The sequence below is a fragment of the Abrus precatorius genome, unplaced genomic scaffold (genome assembly GCF_003935025.1).
Source record: "Abrus precatorius isolate BTA unplaced genomic scaffold, Abrus_2018 Scaffold11, whole genome shotgun sequence".
NCBI lineage: Eukaryota > Viridiplantae > Streptophyta > Magnoliopsida > Fabales > Fabaceae > Abrus > Abrus precatorius.
Genome location: NW_020874303.1, coordinates 18,913,227 through 18,932,867, shown reverse-complemented (window position 1 = coordinate 18,932,867; position 19,641 = coordinate 18,913,227). Strand labels below are relative to the sequence as shown.

At 31.9% G+C, this 19,641-nt stretch overlaps 3 protein-coding genes across 3 annotated transcripts; 2 read left to right on the top strand and 1 right to left on the bottom strand.

The window, feature by feature from the left end:
• On the top strand, positions 1-599 carry LOC113855755 (subtilisin-like protease SBT2.5). The gene is made up of 3 exons (XM_027487386.1): positions 1-86; positions 206-353; positions 537-599. The coding sequence occupies exons 1-3, from the start codon at positions 1-3 to the stop codon at positions 597-599; spliced, it is 297 nt and encodes a 98-aa protein (XP_027343187.1).
• Positions 600-14,083: 13,484 nt separating this feature from the next.
• On the top strand, positions 14,084-14,860 carry LOC113855754. Its single transcript, XM_027487385.1, has 2 exons — positions 14,084-14,201; positions 14,236-14,860. The coding sequence occupies exon 2, from the start codon at positions 14,258-14,260 to the stop codon at positions 14,858-14,860; it is 603 nt and encodes a 200-aa protein (XP_027343186.1). The 5' UTR covers positions 14,084-14,201; positions 14,236-14,257.
• A 605-nt stretch (positions 14,861-15,465) lies between these two features.
• Positions 15,466-17,701, bottom strand: LOC113856457 (KAT8 regulatory NSL complex subunit 3). The gene is made up of 6 exons (XM_027488275.1): positions 17,486-17,701; positions 17,317-17,378; positions 17,098-17,230; positions 16,924-16,996; positions 16,247-16,312; positions 15,466-16,026 (listed from the first exon to the last, which is right to left on the bottom strand). The coding sequence occupies exons 1-6, from the start codon at positions 17,623-17,625 to the stop codon at positions 15,814-15,816; spliced, it is 687 nt and encodes a 228-aa protein (XP_027344076.1). The 5' UTR covers positions 17,626-17,701; the 3' UTR covers positions 15,466-15,813.
• Between the last annotated feature and the right edge of the window lie 1,940 nt (positions 17,702-19,641).

Below are 19,641 nucleotides of genomic sequence, written 5' to 3'. Positions count from 1 at the left end.
ATGGGTAGGCAGGGTAGCACACAAGGTGAGTCCCACTTTGTCTTCATGAGCTATGATCCTGAATACGAGCGACTTCGAGCTGATCGGTCTGTTCTCATTTCTCCTTAATTAATTTGCTTTTTTTATACTAGAGAGAATATCTGGTTTAATTAAACCATTTTCTTACATAGCATTCATTTTAATATATGGTTTTGTTCTTGCTTAGAACCAAGGGAGGGGCACATGAGCTTGATTTGTACCTTAGTAGAAAGCATGATGAGTTGTTAGCAAGCACCCTAGAGCCAGGGAGCTACAAGAAGACATCTTCTTTGGTCATTGTTGATGGGTTTGTAGTGGAAATCACCGAGGATCAAGTATATATATATATATATATCACAGCCCCTCAATTTTTCTTCTACATTATATGATTCCCATCTTTCTCTTTCTTTCATTTTTTTCTTTTCGTTTCTGTTTCATATAATACTTACACATGTGGCATCTTTAATGTTTTCGTTTATTTGTGTAACGTGTTTTAATTTGTGGACATTTTCAAACAGGCCAATGTGCTCAGATCTGCAAAAGGGGTGAGGATTGTGGAGAAAAATGAAGAAGTAGTATAGGGCATAGCATATGATATCAATGTTTAGAGGAGAAAAGTCCAAAGGTTTTGGAAGCATAATCTAGTGTAACTTTCCCGCTCTTGAAGTTTCTGATCATGTGTGTAATTTGTTACGAAGATACATGAGAACTCTCAAGGTGAGAAGGATATCAATGTTAGGGGAAACCAATTTAGTGTTGATTATCAAATGTTTTTTATTTTGTTAAAACATGTTGGGCATAATGACGCACAGAAGTTTAGTGGTTATCGTCTATACCAGACTATCGTATGCATCCTCACTAAAAAAACCATTTATTGATAAAAAATGTGAAGTATTAGGATTGTGTTAGTTAACATAATTTTTTTTAATAAAAATGAAATTATTAATATAAATTTTAAAAGTTTATACTAATAATAATATGATGTACTATGTTAATATTTGATAAATTGATGATATATATCAATGTTTTATGCCATCAAAATTATTTGTTAGCGTAATAATATTATTATTGTTATTATTATAAACTCATAATGCACATCATAACTATTGAATTTTTGTTTTAAGACATGTACTAATAAAAGCTAATCTAATATTAAATTATCCATAACTATAATCTCTTTAGTGTCTATTTGAAAACAACTCTGATAAATTGTATAAAATATTTTTGTATTTTTATATATACACACATTTTTAAAATACACCTAAATTAAATAGAAAGAACTTAAAAATATTCCCCTTAACGATATCGAAAAACATTTTCGTTCTAAAGTTAAAGACAATATATTCAGGCCATCGGGTTCAGATATATTATAAGATACTCAAACGAAAGGAAAAAAAAAAGTACTAAAGTGTTGTTTAAATATTTAGTGTTATGCTATGACAATAAATTCTCTAAAGAAAAAAAAAAGGTGAGATATGTTGAGAGGTTTCATTTGCGTAATGATATAGATATATGGCTCTTTTGATGCAAAATCACGCAGATCTACATATAAATGTGCAGTACATATATACACACACCCAAGCAAGAAAAAATCAGTCATCCATTGGTTTTCTGTTCTATTGCAGTCTATTGCTAATTCTGCATAATTCTATGTCAGGCAAAGGGAGTGTGAATTAACCCTCTGTGAGTAATAATAAGATTAAGAAAGAAAGAAAAACACAAAAGTGGTACCTAATATGGCGGAACAGGGGTAACAACTGCAGCAGACAACCTTTTTCTGGATCCGGAAAAAGGTTAATTCATTGTTGAGTTTCATTACTGATAAATTTTTTAAAAAAATTAAAGAAAATTTAGCAGCAGTACGGCTAGGAGTTAAGAATAACATTATTTTTTGGTCGCAATGACAAAACATTTTTGATTCCCTGTCATACCAAAGTCGGGATCCAATTTTCTTCAAACATTTTTTTTACATTATATTTTTGGTCAATTATTTTAACCTCATTAAAGGCAATATTAGTTGGTTTATATTTTCTGTCCACCAAGGGCCCAATGAACGGGCTCAGGCCCACATACAAATGCAAATTAAAGCAAGGAGCGAAACAAAAAAATCAGAGCATCATGGTTTTTTAATACAAGAAAAAAAAATCAGTTTTTGAAAATAACGAATAAAATTAAAAAATCTCTCAGGTTTTCTTCGTTTTAGCATTTTGTTTTTCAAATAAAGAAAAGACGCTAAGATTCCTTTCATAATTTTGGGTAATGCGAGCATATACTATGGAACGAACAGAAAGACTAAAAATTACAAGTACAAACTCCCAAGTGGCGGCCAAGATTGGCAATTAAGGTAATAAATTTACTTGCTGTTTTCGACAAAGGCTGGAGTATGGGTCAGATCATTCACATGCGATGCAAGCATCACGTTTCACAAGCTATACCCATTTGCCCCCACTCCCCACTACACCATTAGTTTAGGACTTAGGTTTAGGTCTTCTTTCCAGGTTGAATCCTCATGTCCTATGCATACAAGTTCTTAAGATTTTCCTTTTCTTTTCCACAGAGAATACCCGAATGACGCATGGTAGGGGCCCCTTTTATTCATAGTGTTAGCTTACTCACAAAAAACCCCTCCCCACTTTATCCGATGTAGCAGCATTTAACGTGTATAGCATCTGTCTCTATCCTCGATAGTACAAACTATCAGGGGGCCAGGGCCCTGCAGCCTGCCCTACGCCCTCCCATACTTTAAGGATTATTCAATTAATAATCAACAAACTGGTTTTTATTTATTACGTTGATATTTCCTAAATTTAGGTCAAATTACATACACTTTTTTTTTTATCCATACAACAACTTTTAAAATTTATATAATAATATGATAATGTATACATCCGACTTTTTCTTACTGGCAGAGGACTTTGATTCTTTATTGTAATTGGGTGGTCTAGAACTATAGCCTCCGCACTTTGATTCTTATTATTTATACTCTGTTATGTGTTAGAATTTTATAATTTACGAATTGTGTAAATTAACTTATCAATTACCATTGTAAAAGGTGTAAAATTAAAACATAAAGGAGTAAAAGGAAATGATAAAAGTAAAATATTGAAGAAAAATAACTGAATTGGAATTGTGGAATTTTAATAATGCAAAAATTTTGAGTACGGGTGTATGGATAAAAGTTGTAACCTCATACTATGAAATAAAATCTCTGTTTATAGATATAATTCAAACTAATTATCTAAAACACGTTAATTTAAAAACACAATCACCTAAAATACGATATTACATTGTTCTTACACGTTATTTATAATCTGTGTTATGTGGCTTGATTTTTAACGACTAGTAACGGTTGCTAAACTCCTCCCAACGCATTTAATCTTTTTTTTTACACATAAATTCATAATTTTTTGATACACTTATTACTTGAACTTAAATGCTTTTATATTTAAAACATTATAACTATCCGTGATGAAGTAACTTTTAACTAATTTTGAAAAACACATTAAAATATTTTCTTTTGATTAATTTTGACACTTTTAAGTTTTGCATTATTTATCAATAATCTTTCATAATAAAATTTGTCAAATTTTTTCAAAATGTTAACTTTTTGACCGAAAGCCAGTCTTCTTTTATCATCCCTTATTTTATGAAAACTTATGAAAAAGTAAGAGAGTTTTATGATCACCTCATATCAATTTTTAATCGAAACAGAGCCATAATTTTTTAAGAAGAAATTTTGAACAAAATATTTCAAATATATCTTAACAATGTAAAGCTTTTTATTTAGACTATGTATCATTGTAACTTAGAAAATTCTCAATTTTTTTAAAACAATAACGTACGTTATCAAACTAAGAGAACAAAGTCAATCTACCAAGAATAACCTTTTAAAATTTTAAACAATGAGCAATTCAAAATACAAATTATAATATATATTAAATTAGTTTTTGATTTAAGATTACATACCCATAACTAATCCTTCATCTATCTCAAATTTGATGTGTCTTTTGTATACAAAAAGATGAGAGGATAATCGCAAAAGATGAGAGTGTTCTGCTCTCTGTCTGAAAAGTTATCAGAAGTTACAAAAGTGATCGTGTGTCAAGGTTAGTGCCTGATGGGATAACATATAACCGACTTTCCAGATGAGACCAAGAACCTCTCAATGGGCTTATTTAATAACCTGACCCATCATGATTTATTAAAAGTATAACCCAAAGTAATATTATCCATTAATTAGTCAATAATAAAAATATAATTAAATAATAATTGATATTATAAATTATAAAAAATTGATTATGTCAATCCATAATAATAATAATCTAACAATTTCCTTCTTGGATGACATAAATCAATATATGTGTCACTTATAAAATTGCAGAAAATATCATATCAATATATCACTATATGAATATTATTTGACCAAAAATGCAGAGAATATAAGCCATGAAAGTGTAAATAAAATATCTGATAGGGATATCATATATGTGTCACGTACTTATACTTCATATGAAGGGTGATGAATATAAAGAAATGCATAACATTTTTTTCAATTTAAAATGCAATTTCAATGAATGGTCCAAGCATTTAGAAATGTTATATATGAGATATGACAATAAAATGACGTCGTCTCAAACATACCTCACAATGATTAAAGTAAAAAAAATAAAAAATTCAGACTCCCACTAACCCAAAATATCAAAAGATTCAACTACACCTATGTGGGCTACATGACTTTTGAAGATTCCAACATTTAAGCCTTTGGTTAGTGGATCAATCAACATCTTCTGTGGAGATGTGCACAATCTTAGACTGAAATTCTGAAACCTTCTCTCTAAAAAACAGATATTTTATGTCAAAGTACTTTGTACGAGAAGAGCTTTTGTTATTTTGAGAGAAGTGTACAACGGCAGAATTATCGCAATATAACACAAGTGGCCTAGATATACTCTCAATAAGTTGGAGTTTAGAAATCAAGTTCTTGAGGCACATGGCTTGGCAATTAGCTTTGTAGCAAGCGATATATTCTACTTCCATGCTAGAGGTAGCTGTAAGAGTTTGTTTCACACTCTTCCAAGAAATAGTTCCTCTTGCCATCATGAAGATACAGCCGGATGTAGATTTTTGATCATCAGGACAACCTATAAAATTAAAATCAGAATAACTAATGACCTGAACTTGATCAAACTTCTTATAGGTCAACATGTGATCTCTTGTGCCCTGCAACTACCTTATGACCTTCTTCGCGGCTCTCCAATGACCCAAACCTGGGTCGCTCAAGTATCTTCCTAAAGCATTGACAGCAAAAGCAATGTCAGGACGAGTGCAAACTTGAGCATACATTAAACTGCCAATAGCGGAAGCATATGAGACTTTCTTCATTTCAGCTCTTTCATTATCATTTTGAGGACATTGAGATTTAGAAAGTTTGTCTTCCTTTTGAATAGGTGCAGCACATGGGGAACAAAAATACATGTTAAACCGTTTGAAGATTCTATCAATGTATCCTTTCTAAGACAATCCAAGGACACCACGTGACCTATTACGATAAATTTGTATGCCTAGAACAACAGAGGCATTGTCTCAGTCAAAAGTTTAACATAACTACTTGCCAAAAGAATATCATCAACATAAAGCACAAGAATGATGAAATTTCTCCCACTAGTTTTCCTTGAAGCATTGATCTGAAGCATTTTCCTTGAAACCAAGGAAATTGAGCACCTGATCAAATTTTAAGTACCATTGTCTAGATGCCTGCTTCAATCCATAAATGAATTTCTTAAGTTTGCAAACTAAGTGTTCTTTGCCAATTTCAGCAAAGCCATCAGGCTGAACCATATAGACATCTTCATGTAAATCTCCATTTAAGAATGTTGTTTTCACATTCATCTGGTGAAGTTCTAAATCAAAGTGCGCCACCAAAGCCATAACAACTCGGAAAGCATCTTTAGTAGATACCGGTGAGAAAGTTTCTTTATAGTCAATGCCCTCCCTCTGACTATAGCCTTTGGCTACTAGTCTAGCTTTGTACCTTTCAATTTCACCATTTGGATTACGTTTGGTCTTAAAGACCCATTTGCATCCAAATGGTTTGCAACCAACTGGTAACTCAACAAGATTTCAAACACCATTGTGTGTCATAGAGGCTAATTCATCATGCATGGCATTTAGCCAATCAAAAGCATGAGAGCAAGAGATGGCCTCTTCAAAAGAAATAGGATCATCAGCATCATTGAAATTGAATTCATGTTCCTGGAGATAACTAATGTAATCATCAGGTATCGAAGACCTGCGCGCTCTTTGAGATCTTCTCAAAGGAACCTCTTCAATAAGGTCATCTCATTCCTGTTCATTCATAAAAGGAGCTACTATATCTTCGTCTTGATCATTTTGATCAGGAACAATAGGAACGACAATATTTGATGGCATAGGAATTGTAACCCTGTCCTCCCTAAGGATGATTGGCTGTGTTGTTTGACTCTCACTATCTAAGACATCTTCAAAGAATACAACACGATTGGATTCAATAACTCGAGTAGAGTGAGAAGGACAATAGAATCTGCTGCCACGAGAACCAATGCAATAGCCAATGAAAAAATCACTGATAGTTTTTGGATCAAGCTTCTTCAACTAAGGATTATAAGGTCTTATCTCTGCCTTACAACCCCATACATGTATATGGTTCAAGGTCGGCTTCTTTCCAGTCATGAGCTCACAAGGAGTCTTAGGTACAGATTTGCTGGGTACTTGATTGAGAATGTACACAACAGTCCTTAAGGCATCTCTCCAAAGAAAGACTGGTAGGGAGGAATGGCTCAACATACATCTCACCATGTCAAGAAGTGTCTTATTCCTTCTCTCTGCAACTTCATTTTGCTCAAGTGTACCTGACATAGTATATTGGACTTCAATGCTGTTCTTCAAGGTATCTTGCAAAAGGTCCAAGGTTTCTACCTGTTTCATTATATCTTCCATAATATTCTCCTCCTTTGTCAGACCTTACACATTTGATCTTCTTTCCCGTTTTCAATTCAACAACAACTTTAAAAGATTCAAAGGCATTTAGAGATCCAGATTTCTCCTGAAGGAGTTCTATCCATCTAAACTTGGAGAAATCATCAATAAATGTGATAAAGTACCTATATCCACCCAAAGTAGCAGGTGTCATAGGCCCACACATATCAGTGTGAATCAACTGTAACACATCATCACACCTGCCAGAAGTTTTGTTTCTGACTTTGGCAGAGAACTTGCCTTTAATGCAATTAATACAAGTGTCAAAATCAGAAAAGTCTAGATTATGAAGAATGCCTTCTTTGATTAATCTTTGCATCTGAGGCTTAGAAATATGCCCTAGATGTCTATGCCATAACATAGAAGAGTTCTCATCAATCCTACCACGTTTTTGTCCAATAACAGAATTAGCAATCATGTTACTCAAGGTTAACATATATAGCCCATCACACATAACTCCAAAAACGACAACAATGGAATTGAAAGAAACAACTAGTTTTCCATTACTGAAAGTAAAAGAATAACCATCCTTATCCAAGGCAGAAACTGAAATCAAATTTCTTCTAATGGAAGGTACATAAACAACATCCTTTAATACCAAAACATGTTCAGAAGGTAAACATAAAGAAACTACTCCTATGTCTTTCACAGCTGCTCTAGTTCCATCTCCCATGATAATCTTGGATTCTGCATCATTGGGCTTCCTCAAGCTTGTGAATCCCTTGCTTCTCAAGTTTCTTCTTCAAGAAAAAACAATCATCCACTTTGTGACCATACTTCTTGCAGTATTTGTAGCTTCCTTTAAAGGAATTCTTCTTGGGTCCCAAGTTGACAGGTGCTTTCCCTTTTTTATCTCTCTTAACATGAGTTTCAAAACGAGGCTTTCCCTTATAACCTCCTTTTGTCTTATTCTTAACACCAGAAGAGGAAGTAGCAAACTGAATAGTGTGAGACTTGGTCTTCTTCATATTTTCTTCTTCTTGAGTGACAATGGCAATCACGTCATCTATCTTCCATTCTAGCTGCTTATATGCATGGTAAGATGTCTTCAACATGTCAAACTGAGAGGGGAGAGAATCCAGAATCTTCCAAATTAAATAGTCATCACCAATATCCACTTTCAGTGCTTTTAGTTTGTTATAATAATGGACCTGTTTCATCATATGCTCATGTACTCCACTGACACCATCATACATGGTCTTCTCAAGTAAAGACAAGTACTGACCCTTTACTACTTTGTCATAGGTTTAAAATTTATCCCCAACAGATTTCAAAAAATCTTTAGCATTATTGCTTTCTTGGATATTCTGCCTGATAGGCTTCTCCATGGTATACTTCATGACCATGAGACAGACCCTATTATAGTGTTTCTGCTTCTCTCGAGAGGTCTTTTGGGTAGTAGTGGATTTAGTAGTGAGAGCTGGAGGCTCATTTTCTCTTAAGGCTAAGTCTATGTTGGTGATAGCAAGGTAGAGATCCAAGGACTCTTTCCAACCCTCATAGTTTGTCCCATTTAGTGTTTTGACCGAAGTCAATTGCATAGGCAAAGAGGCTGGAATCAAACAAGATAAGGAATCATTTAATATGCATGATTAGTCATGCAAAAGAGAGTTAAATGATCATGTATTCATAACAAGAATATGTCTTAACAATAAAATTTCTCAATTATTATAGTTCTGCCTAAGGGTCCCTAACTATAATAAATAAGAAATTTTATAACAATATAACACACAAGCTTATGACACTAGAAAACTAACATCGATAGGATATTAGAAAATAACTGAAACAAGCAAAATAGAAATGCATTGTATTTACATGTCAATCACATCAATAATAATATATCGATAGGATATAATTATTAATAATACACCATTAAATTGATAATGAAATAAATCATATATTTTAAATATATTCTGTATAATTGTAATCCACGATAGGTCGATCAAGATCACACAAAATGACAATAATTATCATGCTCAAATATCATAAAAAATTTATAATGCCGTAAAAGTGTATATTAATTAACATCAATAGGCATGCTTTAATACATATAGGGATCCAACAAATTAAATTTCTTGTGCAACATGTTAATAGGGAGATTACATAACATAATAATGTCAGATACAGGATTATATCATGCATAAAATTTCAGACCCAAATGCTAAAAATACAACATAAATTAATCAATTTAAAATTTTAATTAATTAACAATAATAAATATTTGTAGTATTTTAAAATCTGAAAAAAATATCAAATTAATAGAAGATGTGAATTGGATAATTATAAAAGGATTAGAATTCATTCGGATTAAAGAAAATCTCGTAGGAACGGGAGCCAATGATAAATACTTTGAAATAGCTTATAGAAATATTGTATCAGTATCAAGACAAGTCTAATGCGAGTAATTGCATCAATCCCATCCATGAAATTTTCGGGAGAGTCACTCGCCAGAACATAGGATTCTATATAGCAACAATATGTTATTCCACTTGGATTTTATTTCTATTTTAATTTTAATTTTATTTTTATGAACTTTTATATTTTTACGTCTTTATTTGACATAACATTATTGTTTATGGAGATTCTTACCTACGACACTTCTTTATATGCCAATAAAACCAATGATTACTTCAAGATTTATGGACAGATGGTAATAGTGCAGTTTTCAATTTTTTTTTCGGTACTAATCGATATTAATAACATTCTAAATTTTGTTAAAGAGTTTTAGCGGAAAGAAAAATTTATCTTCAATGGAAGCAAGATTCAATATCGACGTAAAAAATTTTAATTACCAGAATTAAATCCGACAAAAGATTGATTATTAGCGAAAGACACAAATCTCCAAATTAAGTTCGTAGAAATTTTATATCTCTTATTTGAAAGGGATTACGACTATGTTTATGTTCATAAAAAAAACTGAAATCAATTTTTCATACTATTCCATTATCAAGAATTTAAGAGAAACTTTTGGTTAGGATTTCAAACAAATTACAAAATACATAGAAGCAACTATAATTCATACCTTAACTTGGTTTAAGATTACATACCCAAAACTAATTCTTCATCCATCTCGAATTTGATGTGTCTCTGGTATACGAAAAGATGAGAGGATAATCGCAAGAGATGAGAATGTTCTGCTCTCTGTTTGGAAAGTTATCAGAAGTTACAAAAGTGATCGTGTGTCAAAGTTAGTACTTGGTAGGATAACATATAACCGATTTCTCAGATAAGACTAGAGACCTCTCAATAGGTTTATTTAATAACCCGACTTATTACGGTTTATTAAAAGTATAACCCAAAGTAATATTATTCATTAATTGGTCAATAATAAAAATATAATTAAATAATAATTAATATTATAAATTATAAATAATTGATTATGTTAATCCATAATAATAATAATCTAACATAACCACCTAGGACAGTTATCATAGTATGTATATTTTACTTCCAGAAACTTTCTTACCATATGTGTCATCTTGATATTTAATTTGTAATTGAGATTAATTTGGTCACACCTTTTAATTATGTTCAATAATTTGAAATCAATTCTATCAAAAATAATTTTACTCAACGTATAAAACAAATAAGCACTAATTGACTGTCGAAATTATGTGGTTTTATAAGAGTTTCTTCTTTTTCTTTTAATTATTTTAATTCACAAACACTTCTATAAAATTTAATTCGTGTTCATCGATCATGCGTTTTTCAAGAAAAAATAAATACAAATTGTCCAAACAAAATGCAAGTGCAAATTAACATGATGGTTAACGGATGTGCATGGATATTGAAAGCACTAATCATTGGTCTCCTACGAAATAGAGATCAAAGAAATGGATTTTCTTTTTCAGTGAAAATTTCACATGCCTGGAAAGCGATCAACAAAGAAAATATTTTTTCAACAAAAACCTCTCGACATTTTTTAAAAACTATTTTAAAGAAAAGTTAATTCAAATAGATATCTTGTTTGTCAAGTTCACTGTCCAAAGGTAAGCGAATGACACAAAGAATGAGGAAAATTTACAAAAGCCAGTCAACAGAAGTATAACTTTTCATTGTTCTAATAATTTGCAATTGGTCTCTATGCTGAGTCACCGCTTTGCCTCAAAAATCTGTCAGATCTATGGTGATCACACTTATATAAGTAGGATCGCCTTAGTCCGATCAAATCTGAGCAGTTCAAAAAAATAAATTAATTAAAATAACTAATTGAATTGGTTTTGTTTAATTATATTTCTAAGTTTAAATCAAATAAAGTCAAATTTTTTTATTTTATTTATATATCACAAGTCTGTAAGCTAATTTGCATTTATGTTTTACCAAAATTAATCGATCCAAATTAAGAAGGTTAATGAGTAAGGTATTATAGTATGTATTCATATGTTTGTGTTTTAATACTTGTCTTCACTCTTGTCTCAATATAAATAGTAACTTTAATTTTCATATATGTAATCTTTGGATATTCGCATAATCATACCCTTGTTTATTTAAGAAAAAAAATATTTATATAATTTTACATAAATAATATAATAATACAAAAAATTAATATGTAATTATCAAACAAAGTCTAAATATAAAAAAAATAAATATTTAAATAACACAAATATTAAATGTATCTTAATACTTCAATTTTTTAAATTAAAATATTTAAAAACTATAAATACTAAACAAATATAATTTTTAAGATCTTTTAAAACAACTAACTCATAAATTTAAGTCTTATATAAACACTTTCTAAAACTTGAAAAAAAAATATTAGTTAATTATTTATTATAAAGTTAAAATAATATAAATAATTAGACTATTTAATTTTTCATTAAAATTAAAGTCTTCAAATAACTTAAAATAAAAATGATAATAAATATAATAATATAGTACTTATCCCAATACTTGTTTTAAAAATATATATATACCTAGTTTATGCTCGTGTATATAATAATTTTAAATTCTATACTTTTACTCTTTAGATACCAACATATTCATACTTACATTTATTATCTACGCTTATTCAAAAAAATAAATATTTATAAAAAAAGCATACTTATATAACTTTACGCAAGTAAAACAATACTACAAAAATTAAATATATAATTGTTAAACAAAATATAAGTATCAATTAAAAAATATTGATATTTTGTTAGGAATAAAATAGTTTGGCTTAAAATAGTTCTTGCTTTATTTTTACCCTTTTTTCTTGTAATTTCTGTATCATGGCCAATTTACGAGCAATCTCGTTCTTGTGACTCGTACATATCTTCTAAACCTGCGGTAAGCAATTAATTAATTTACATCATGTGCCTCCGCGTTTTGCCACATGCGTCCTTTCTTACTTCTAATATCTTCTTTATCCTCTAATCTGAGCATGATATGTGACTAAAATGTAGCACTTCCTCTCATGATAGTATTCTTTTAACTTGCTAAAATGTTATCTTTTTTTAACCATAATGACAAGCAATGGAAATAGGTGATTCAATTCCCAATTTTGCAAATTCAAGGAAGAAAGTAATTGAAACTGATTTCTGAAAGTCTTTCAAGTTATACACTTGTGTTTTGTTTTCATTCTTAGACTTGGCAAGGTACACTGCGCTATAGTAATGCTATTGCCCATCAATAAACGAGTTTTAAAAGACAATGAGTAGAGCGTATATATAAGTGAAATTTCTATGCATTGAGTCCTATACGGGTATTTGAAACTATAACTGCGTCGTCAAATCTTATATTTAATAATGAAAATTTTAACTTCAATTTTTGGATTTCATTTAAATAACTAACAATAATAAATTTAATTAAAATAATATTACACTTTTATATCTTCAATGTGCTTATTTTTAATAAAAATATATTACTTTTAAATGCTTGAATTCAATCCTAAAGATTAAAGTTAACAAAAAAATTTCATAATAACAACACAAGATTAAATAATAACAAAAAAATACGCTATAAAATTAAACGAACCAAGTTTTGGTGATAATTTTTCCAACCACATGCAACTATGCAAGCAAAATAGGTTTCCAGAAATTGGACTAACCAAACATGTTATTAAATCATGCAATCAAACCTCCTACACAATATTAATTTGAATATTGGATCTCCAACAAATAAACTTTGATTTCTTATAAGGTTATTAAGACAGCATTATGTTACAAATGGGGTAGTTAAAAATTGTTAATTAGAAGTTTGGGTTAGTTTTTCAACATCGAAAATTTCTCTTTTAAGATAGTTTTGATTTGATGGCTACTTCCCCTGGAGTTTATTTATAAGAAGGATCAAGCAAATAAGAGGCTTAATTTCAATACCGAAGTTTTGAGATATTTAAAACACTTGTCTAACTACAAATTAATCATTAAGATTATGATTCTAATAATACAAGTATAAATGGAGAAGATTTAAATTGTAAATTTAAGTTGTAAAACTTTGTTAGCTCTAATTACAAAGTCCATAATTTTCAATACGTTAGATAAAAGTGTTTAAGAACATTTTTTGTGCTGGCGAATAACCAACAGACAAGGAAAATAAAAGTTCTAAAAAATTTTGAGATAAATTTCTATTTACACCCTCTAAGGTTTTTGTTCAATGCCTCTCCTTTTTATTTAATTACTTTAACCTCCCATAATTAATATATAAGAAATCAAAGGTGATTTGTGTAATAAAAATAGTATGTAATATTATTTTGTTACATAAATTTAGAGAGATCTGTGTAGTATTTAAAGAAAAATAATATCAAGTAGAATTTTAGTAAACCTCAACAATATAAATATAATTTATTCAAACTTTTAATAGCCAATATGGCATATGAGCTGTTTACCAAAAACGAAAAAAAAAAATGCAAAATGCCATATTGGCTTTTCTTTTCTTGGTCCACAAATTGAGTGGGAACTTATTCAACGTGTCTGTGATCTACGATGCTAATGCCATGAAATTAGGTCCTTTCTTTCGCTTGATTTATTTAATTTTTATATGTTTTGGAAGAACGCAGAGAATAAGTTCCGTTCTCTGATTGTTGCTAAAATGATAAGACGACTTTTATTCAGGCCATATTTCAAAAAGCATAATTGAATGCTTATTTTATTTCTCCACTACAGAGGGAGGGAGGAGCCCCAGTCCCTCCTCGCAATGCCCATAAAAGGCCTTCAATACGCACCATGCAACTGCAAGGAAACAAATCAGAAGTGAGTAATTTTTGTTTTGTGGGGTCAAACAGAAGTGAGTAAGATCAACTATTCCAATGGCTTCTGCTCAGTGTCAGAAACCCAATACTACTGTTGAAGTGTGCCAACCTAAATGCCAGAACAAACCCAATACTAAAGTTGAAGCCTGCCAACCCAAAAGCCAACATAGCTCGTTCGGCCAAAAAGTTTCTGAGATAACTAGCAAGGCTTTCAAGGGGCACCACACCCGTCATGCCAGCAACCAAAATCAACTTCAATGCTTTAGCCAAAATCAGATTGAGTCACATGGCCACAATGGCTCCAAAACCGAGAGTCACTTCTGTGGCCAAACTCAGACCCAGCATGACAAAAAACATGGTGTCTCCAAAACCCAGATCACAGTTACCATGGTCCAAGCACAAATTACCCATACCGACCAAGACCCTTCTGCTTATGGTACGACTACAAGTTGCTTTGGGGCTCATGCCAAGAAGAATGGAGAGCTCAACAATAAGAAAGAAAGGAACTTGTTCCAGAGGATTAAGAATGGCATATCCCGCCACAGCAATAATGAAGGAAGTAGCAGCAGCAGTGACAGTGAGAGTGACGATGAGAAGTGCCCAAAGACAAAGGCAGGTGCACTTAAATGCACAAGTGTTCTCCATTCTCCTAAAATATAATCACTCGGAAACTAAAATTTTGCATATTAAATGCATGCATGCTGGGTTAGAACAAGTATTTTGTTTCATTGATGACTCGTTTTACTTCTCTGTTTTTAATTGCGTCTGCAGAATTGATGATATGAGAGGCTGGCAAGCCGGGCGCAACTAGAAGAGCTTGCTCAACGAAAGGAAGAACATGCTTACAAATAAAATGCCCTGTGATTTGATAATGCTATTCTTGAACCCAAAATAGTTGGAGGAAATAAATTCCAACATTTCACTTGGCTGTTTACATTATGACCAATAATGTATCTTGAAGTTTACCTACTTTTACTGGTCTGTTCTACGGCAGGATCTTAAAGTTACCCTGTTAATGAATGTGTGTTTGGATTAGAGTTTGTAAAACTGAGTAAACTTGATTTGCGTAATTGATTTTAATAAAAAGTGTTCAAGTGAATTGATTTGTGTTTGGGAACATTTTCAAGTTATTTATAAGTACAATGAACGTTTTTGTAGTGTTAATGATATGAGGATATTTTGGTCAATGCACCTTCAACTGCATTTTCCATCATTGCAATAACAAGAATATTGCTTTTGTGGTTAGACAATACCATACTTTTGATGTAAAATCAATTTCGCTTCAAAATTGATAAACCTGTTGGCACAAATTTCAAACTTCAGTTATGGCATGAAACATGATTCTCTAGGATAAAAATGCCTATCCAAACAAGTGCTAACATGGACACATGAAACTGCTATTAGCTAAACTAACACAAGTAGGTTAATCAATTCTGTCAGCGAGAAATGAATGCATGTCTATTCTACTGGAATGAAAAGAAAAAACAAATCCCAAAATAAAATTACAGCCCACCTACAAGAACAAGACATAGATAACTATCAAGCAAGATGCAACAAACTGTATATACAAATCTTGATACACTACAGAGCGCAACATATGGTAGGGGCATACATCATCCTTCAAGGGTACTGGAAATGTAAGTGGCAATGGTCCGCACAGCAACATCTTCAGCTTCATGTTGGGTGGAATTGTTTGCTTGCAGGTGCTTCTTAGCAATCTTGAAAGAGTGGTCGCCACCATCAATGACATGTAGCTCATTGGGTGCTTTCATCTTCTGCCTAGTGGCTTGTAACTTGTCAAGTGGACACAGAGCATCCTTGCTGCCCTGCACAAGACACACACAAAAGACTAGAATTAGGAGAGATATATTAACACTAGCACAATACAAACAATCTATGCGGGCATGAAAGATGACCATACTGATAAAAATTGAAAAATTAGACGGTTCATTCAACAAATCAACAGACTGTGAAACTGGAGTATTATGACTTCAAGACTACAGCAGACCACAACGGTTATTGACAAATTAGAAAAGAAAAAGTTACCTGTACAAACATTGTAGGAACTGTTAGCTGTAACAATGTTTCATCTCTGACCGCACCATTGATTCCCTGGAACATGCCAAGTAAATTAATGTAATTCTTAGTTAAGTAATTTAAAATCTTTACTTTAGTCGTAATGTTTACTGTTACACGAAGACACCCCCAGAAAACCAATTCATCAACTATAATGGCTCATGTGGCATGCCAAGAATTGCCCAAACAGAAGAAAACCAAGTCTCACAAGTGCAAATGATACAGCGAGCCAGGAAGAAATGAAAAGGAAATATTCAAAGGAGTAGCACAGTAAGGATTATTGGTTTTAGAGCTCCATGCCACATGCTCCAAGGACGACGAGTTTATCAACTAAGTGAGCAAACTAGCTGCCAAGCATAAGGCCAAAATGCCATATGAAGTGAAATGCCAGAGAAGGGCATATTTAGAGATTCATGAGTAAACTATAATTAGCAGCAAAAGGGACAATTGGATGTTGAATTATCAAGAAAACCACAAGTGAGGCAAGGAGAACGCCCTAAGATAAACAAATAGTTCAAAACCACCTTCAGTACTTCAACTCCAAGGGAAAAGGGGCAAACAACCACGCGCAATCAGTTTATCTTGTAGTGCAAAGATTGGCATGATATATATATATATATATATATATATATATAAGAACATCAAACCTTCAATGGGTAGCCCAAGCATACTACAGCAGAAACATTAATGTCTTCCATGCTAGCCACCATGCAGCCAACTCTACAACAAAATAAACACGATATACATCATATCACAAACATCTCGTTTCTAATAATCTTAATTAGGACCTTCCCAGTCCAAAATTAAAAATTACAACATACCTTGACCCCATTGATTTGCCTGCAAGTATGAGGGGGTGACCAGGGTACTTAGTTTCAGTTTCCTTGACAATATTTGAGTGAAACTCCACCAGTTTTTCTGCCTTAGGAGGAGCCTTCTTTTTCCCCGACATGTCTAGCAAATGCAAAACCCATTAAATTCATCTCAGAGTAAACACATACATTAGACAACACAAGGAATTTAGTAAGAAACAAACTCACAAGGATAATCAAAAGTGACAACATCAACAGCGTGCAGTGCCTCCTTCAACATATTCTTCCACCTATTTAACCCCATTTTTTAATTTTCAAAATTAAAATTAAAATCCACCTAGTTGTGTGGAAGGAGCGACAAGTAGTTTAAAGCTTTAACAAAAGAGAGAAACGTGACCTTTGCATCCAATCAGAAGAGGAAGGAGCGCCAGCACCATGAGCGAAGATCACTACCGGTGACAACTTTTGAAGCGTTGAAGCTTCAACCTCGCCGTCTTTGCTATCACGACGTCGCTTTGCGGGAGGTAACGAATCCATGCCTTCGCAATGCAAAATTCCCCAAAATAAAAAACGCTTTTGTTGTAATCTTAACCCTATCCCACTTAATCTCACTCCCCCCCGCCACTAATTACCCATTTTCGCGCCAAATGTTAGGAGAGAGAGAGAGAGAGAGAGCCGTATAAACCTTCATGTTTCGGAAAATATTTTTAAGAAAATCATCATTTTTTAATTTTTCTCAACAAATATGTAATGAATCACTTTAATATAAACTATGTTGAATATCTACTTAATTAATTATTTTGTGGAAATATTATATTAAATGTTTATTTAACTAGGTTCAAATAATTTAATTTTATTATAATTTTTTAAAATTATGAAAATTGTTGATCACTGGCAAATAATTTTAAACATTAGTTTCGTAAACAAACGACCGATTTTAAACAGCTTTAAAATATGTCTTCAGATATGTAATTATGTCAGTGTCAAAACAAGTAGAGGTGAATTTATCATAAATTGAAAAATAAAAAAAGAAGAAGATTGAAGCGGTCACTTTGAAACAAGTGTTTACTTGCTATATTATAAACAGGCCAAGTCATTATGGATTTTCATAGTGTTTATTTGTTTGAGTTTGATTATGATGATTATGACACCTGCTCTTTTAAGTATAAAGGATAGGATATTTTTTTTCCCACAAATTTCGAATACGTTTAATGGAATTATTTCTTGTTTTCTCTCAACTTACAGTTGCAGTGAATGATAGGTAAATAATATATAAACTTAGTTCTTCTGGATCGCACGAGCATCCTAGTATTTATTTATAGTGATAAAGGGATAACAAAAATTATTACTTTTAATTTTGAATAATATTTTTTTACATGTATTTATGTAAAATTAAATAAAACAAATAAGTGATAAAATAATTTATGCATTATTAAATACAGCACCAAGTTTTTAATTTTAAAAAAAGAAAGCTAACTTTATCTTCGATTCTAAAATACTCTTTTGCAGGCATAATAAGATCCCACATTAAATCAGTTCTTAATCTGAATAGAAAACCATGCGTTGATAGCCATTCTTAATCTAATTTTTAAAGGAGAATATTTAATAGTAGCATGATTTCATTTGAGATCAGTAAATAAACAATTTCTCTTTTCTCATGAATAAACTCAAACACCTTCCCTTACTTGGTTAGTTTTTATCCTGTTAAAAATAGTAGCAAATATATTCGTTCTAAATAGCAACACTGGAATTTAAAACTGGTGACTTTGGCAAACAAAAGCATTATAACAAAATTTATCTAACCAAATATTTAACTTCACCCTCATAAGAAAAGAGAGAGGGACCATAGAAGGACCGTAGAAGATAATGGATCCGGATCCTCTGCAATGTTGGCGGGAACTGCAGGGAGTGTAGTGCGTTTTTGCTTAAGCGACAAAATTCGCTTAAGCGAATTTGAATCAATTTTGCTTAAGCTTGGAAGAAGGCTTAAGCGAATAGAGAAAGGGCTTGACAGCGCGCCCAAGCGAGTCACAAGAAAGCAAAATCATGTCTCGCTTAAGCCCCTACTTTCGCTTAAGCGATTTTAATTTAGCTTAAGCCCTTCCAAGAGAAAATAATTAAACCTAAGCGAAAATGGACCAGAGAGGCATGTATTTCAAGCACTCTTTTCGCTTAAGCGGAACCTAAATCGCTTCAGCAATTATAAATTAGCTTAAGCCTTGACAAGCGATTTTAATTAATATTAAGTGAATTTCAGGCAGAGAGCAATGATTCAAACATAGAAAATAGCTTAAGCGAATTTAAATTGGCTTAAGCGAATACTTTCAGGGCTTGAGCCCAGATTTGAATTTTTCAGAATATGTGAGCTTAAGCGAATATATCAGAAGTTGAAAAAAATTATGTAGACATAGACAGCATGTAACAAAATGTCTTAAGCGGAGATTAAGTGGCTTAAGCGAATAGTGGCAAGGCTTGAGCCAAAAATTTAATTTCCTTGCGTATCTATATTCGCTTAAGCGATTTCATGGGCTTAAGCGAATAAATAAGAAAATG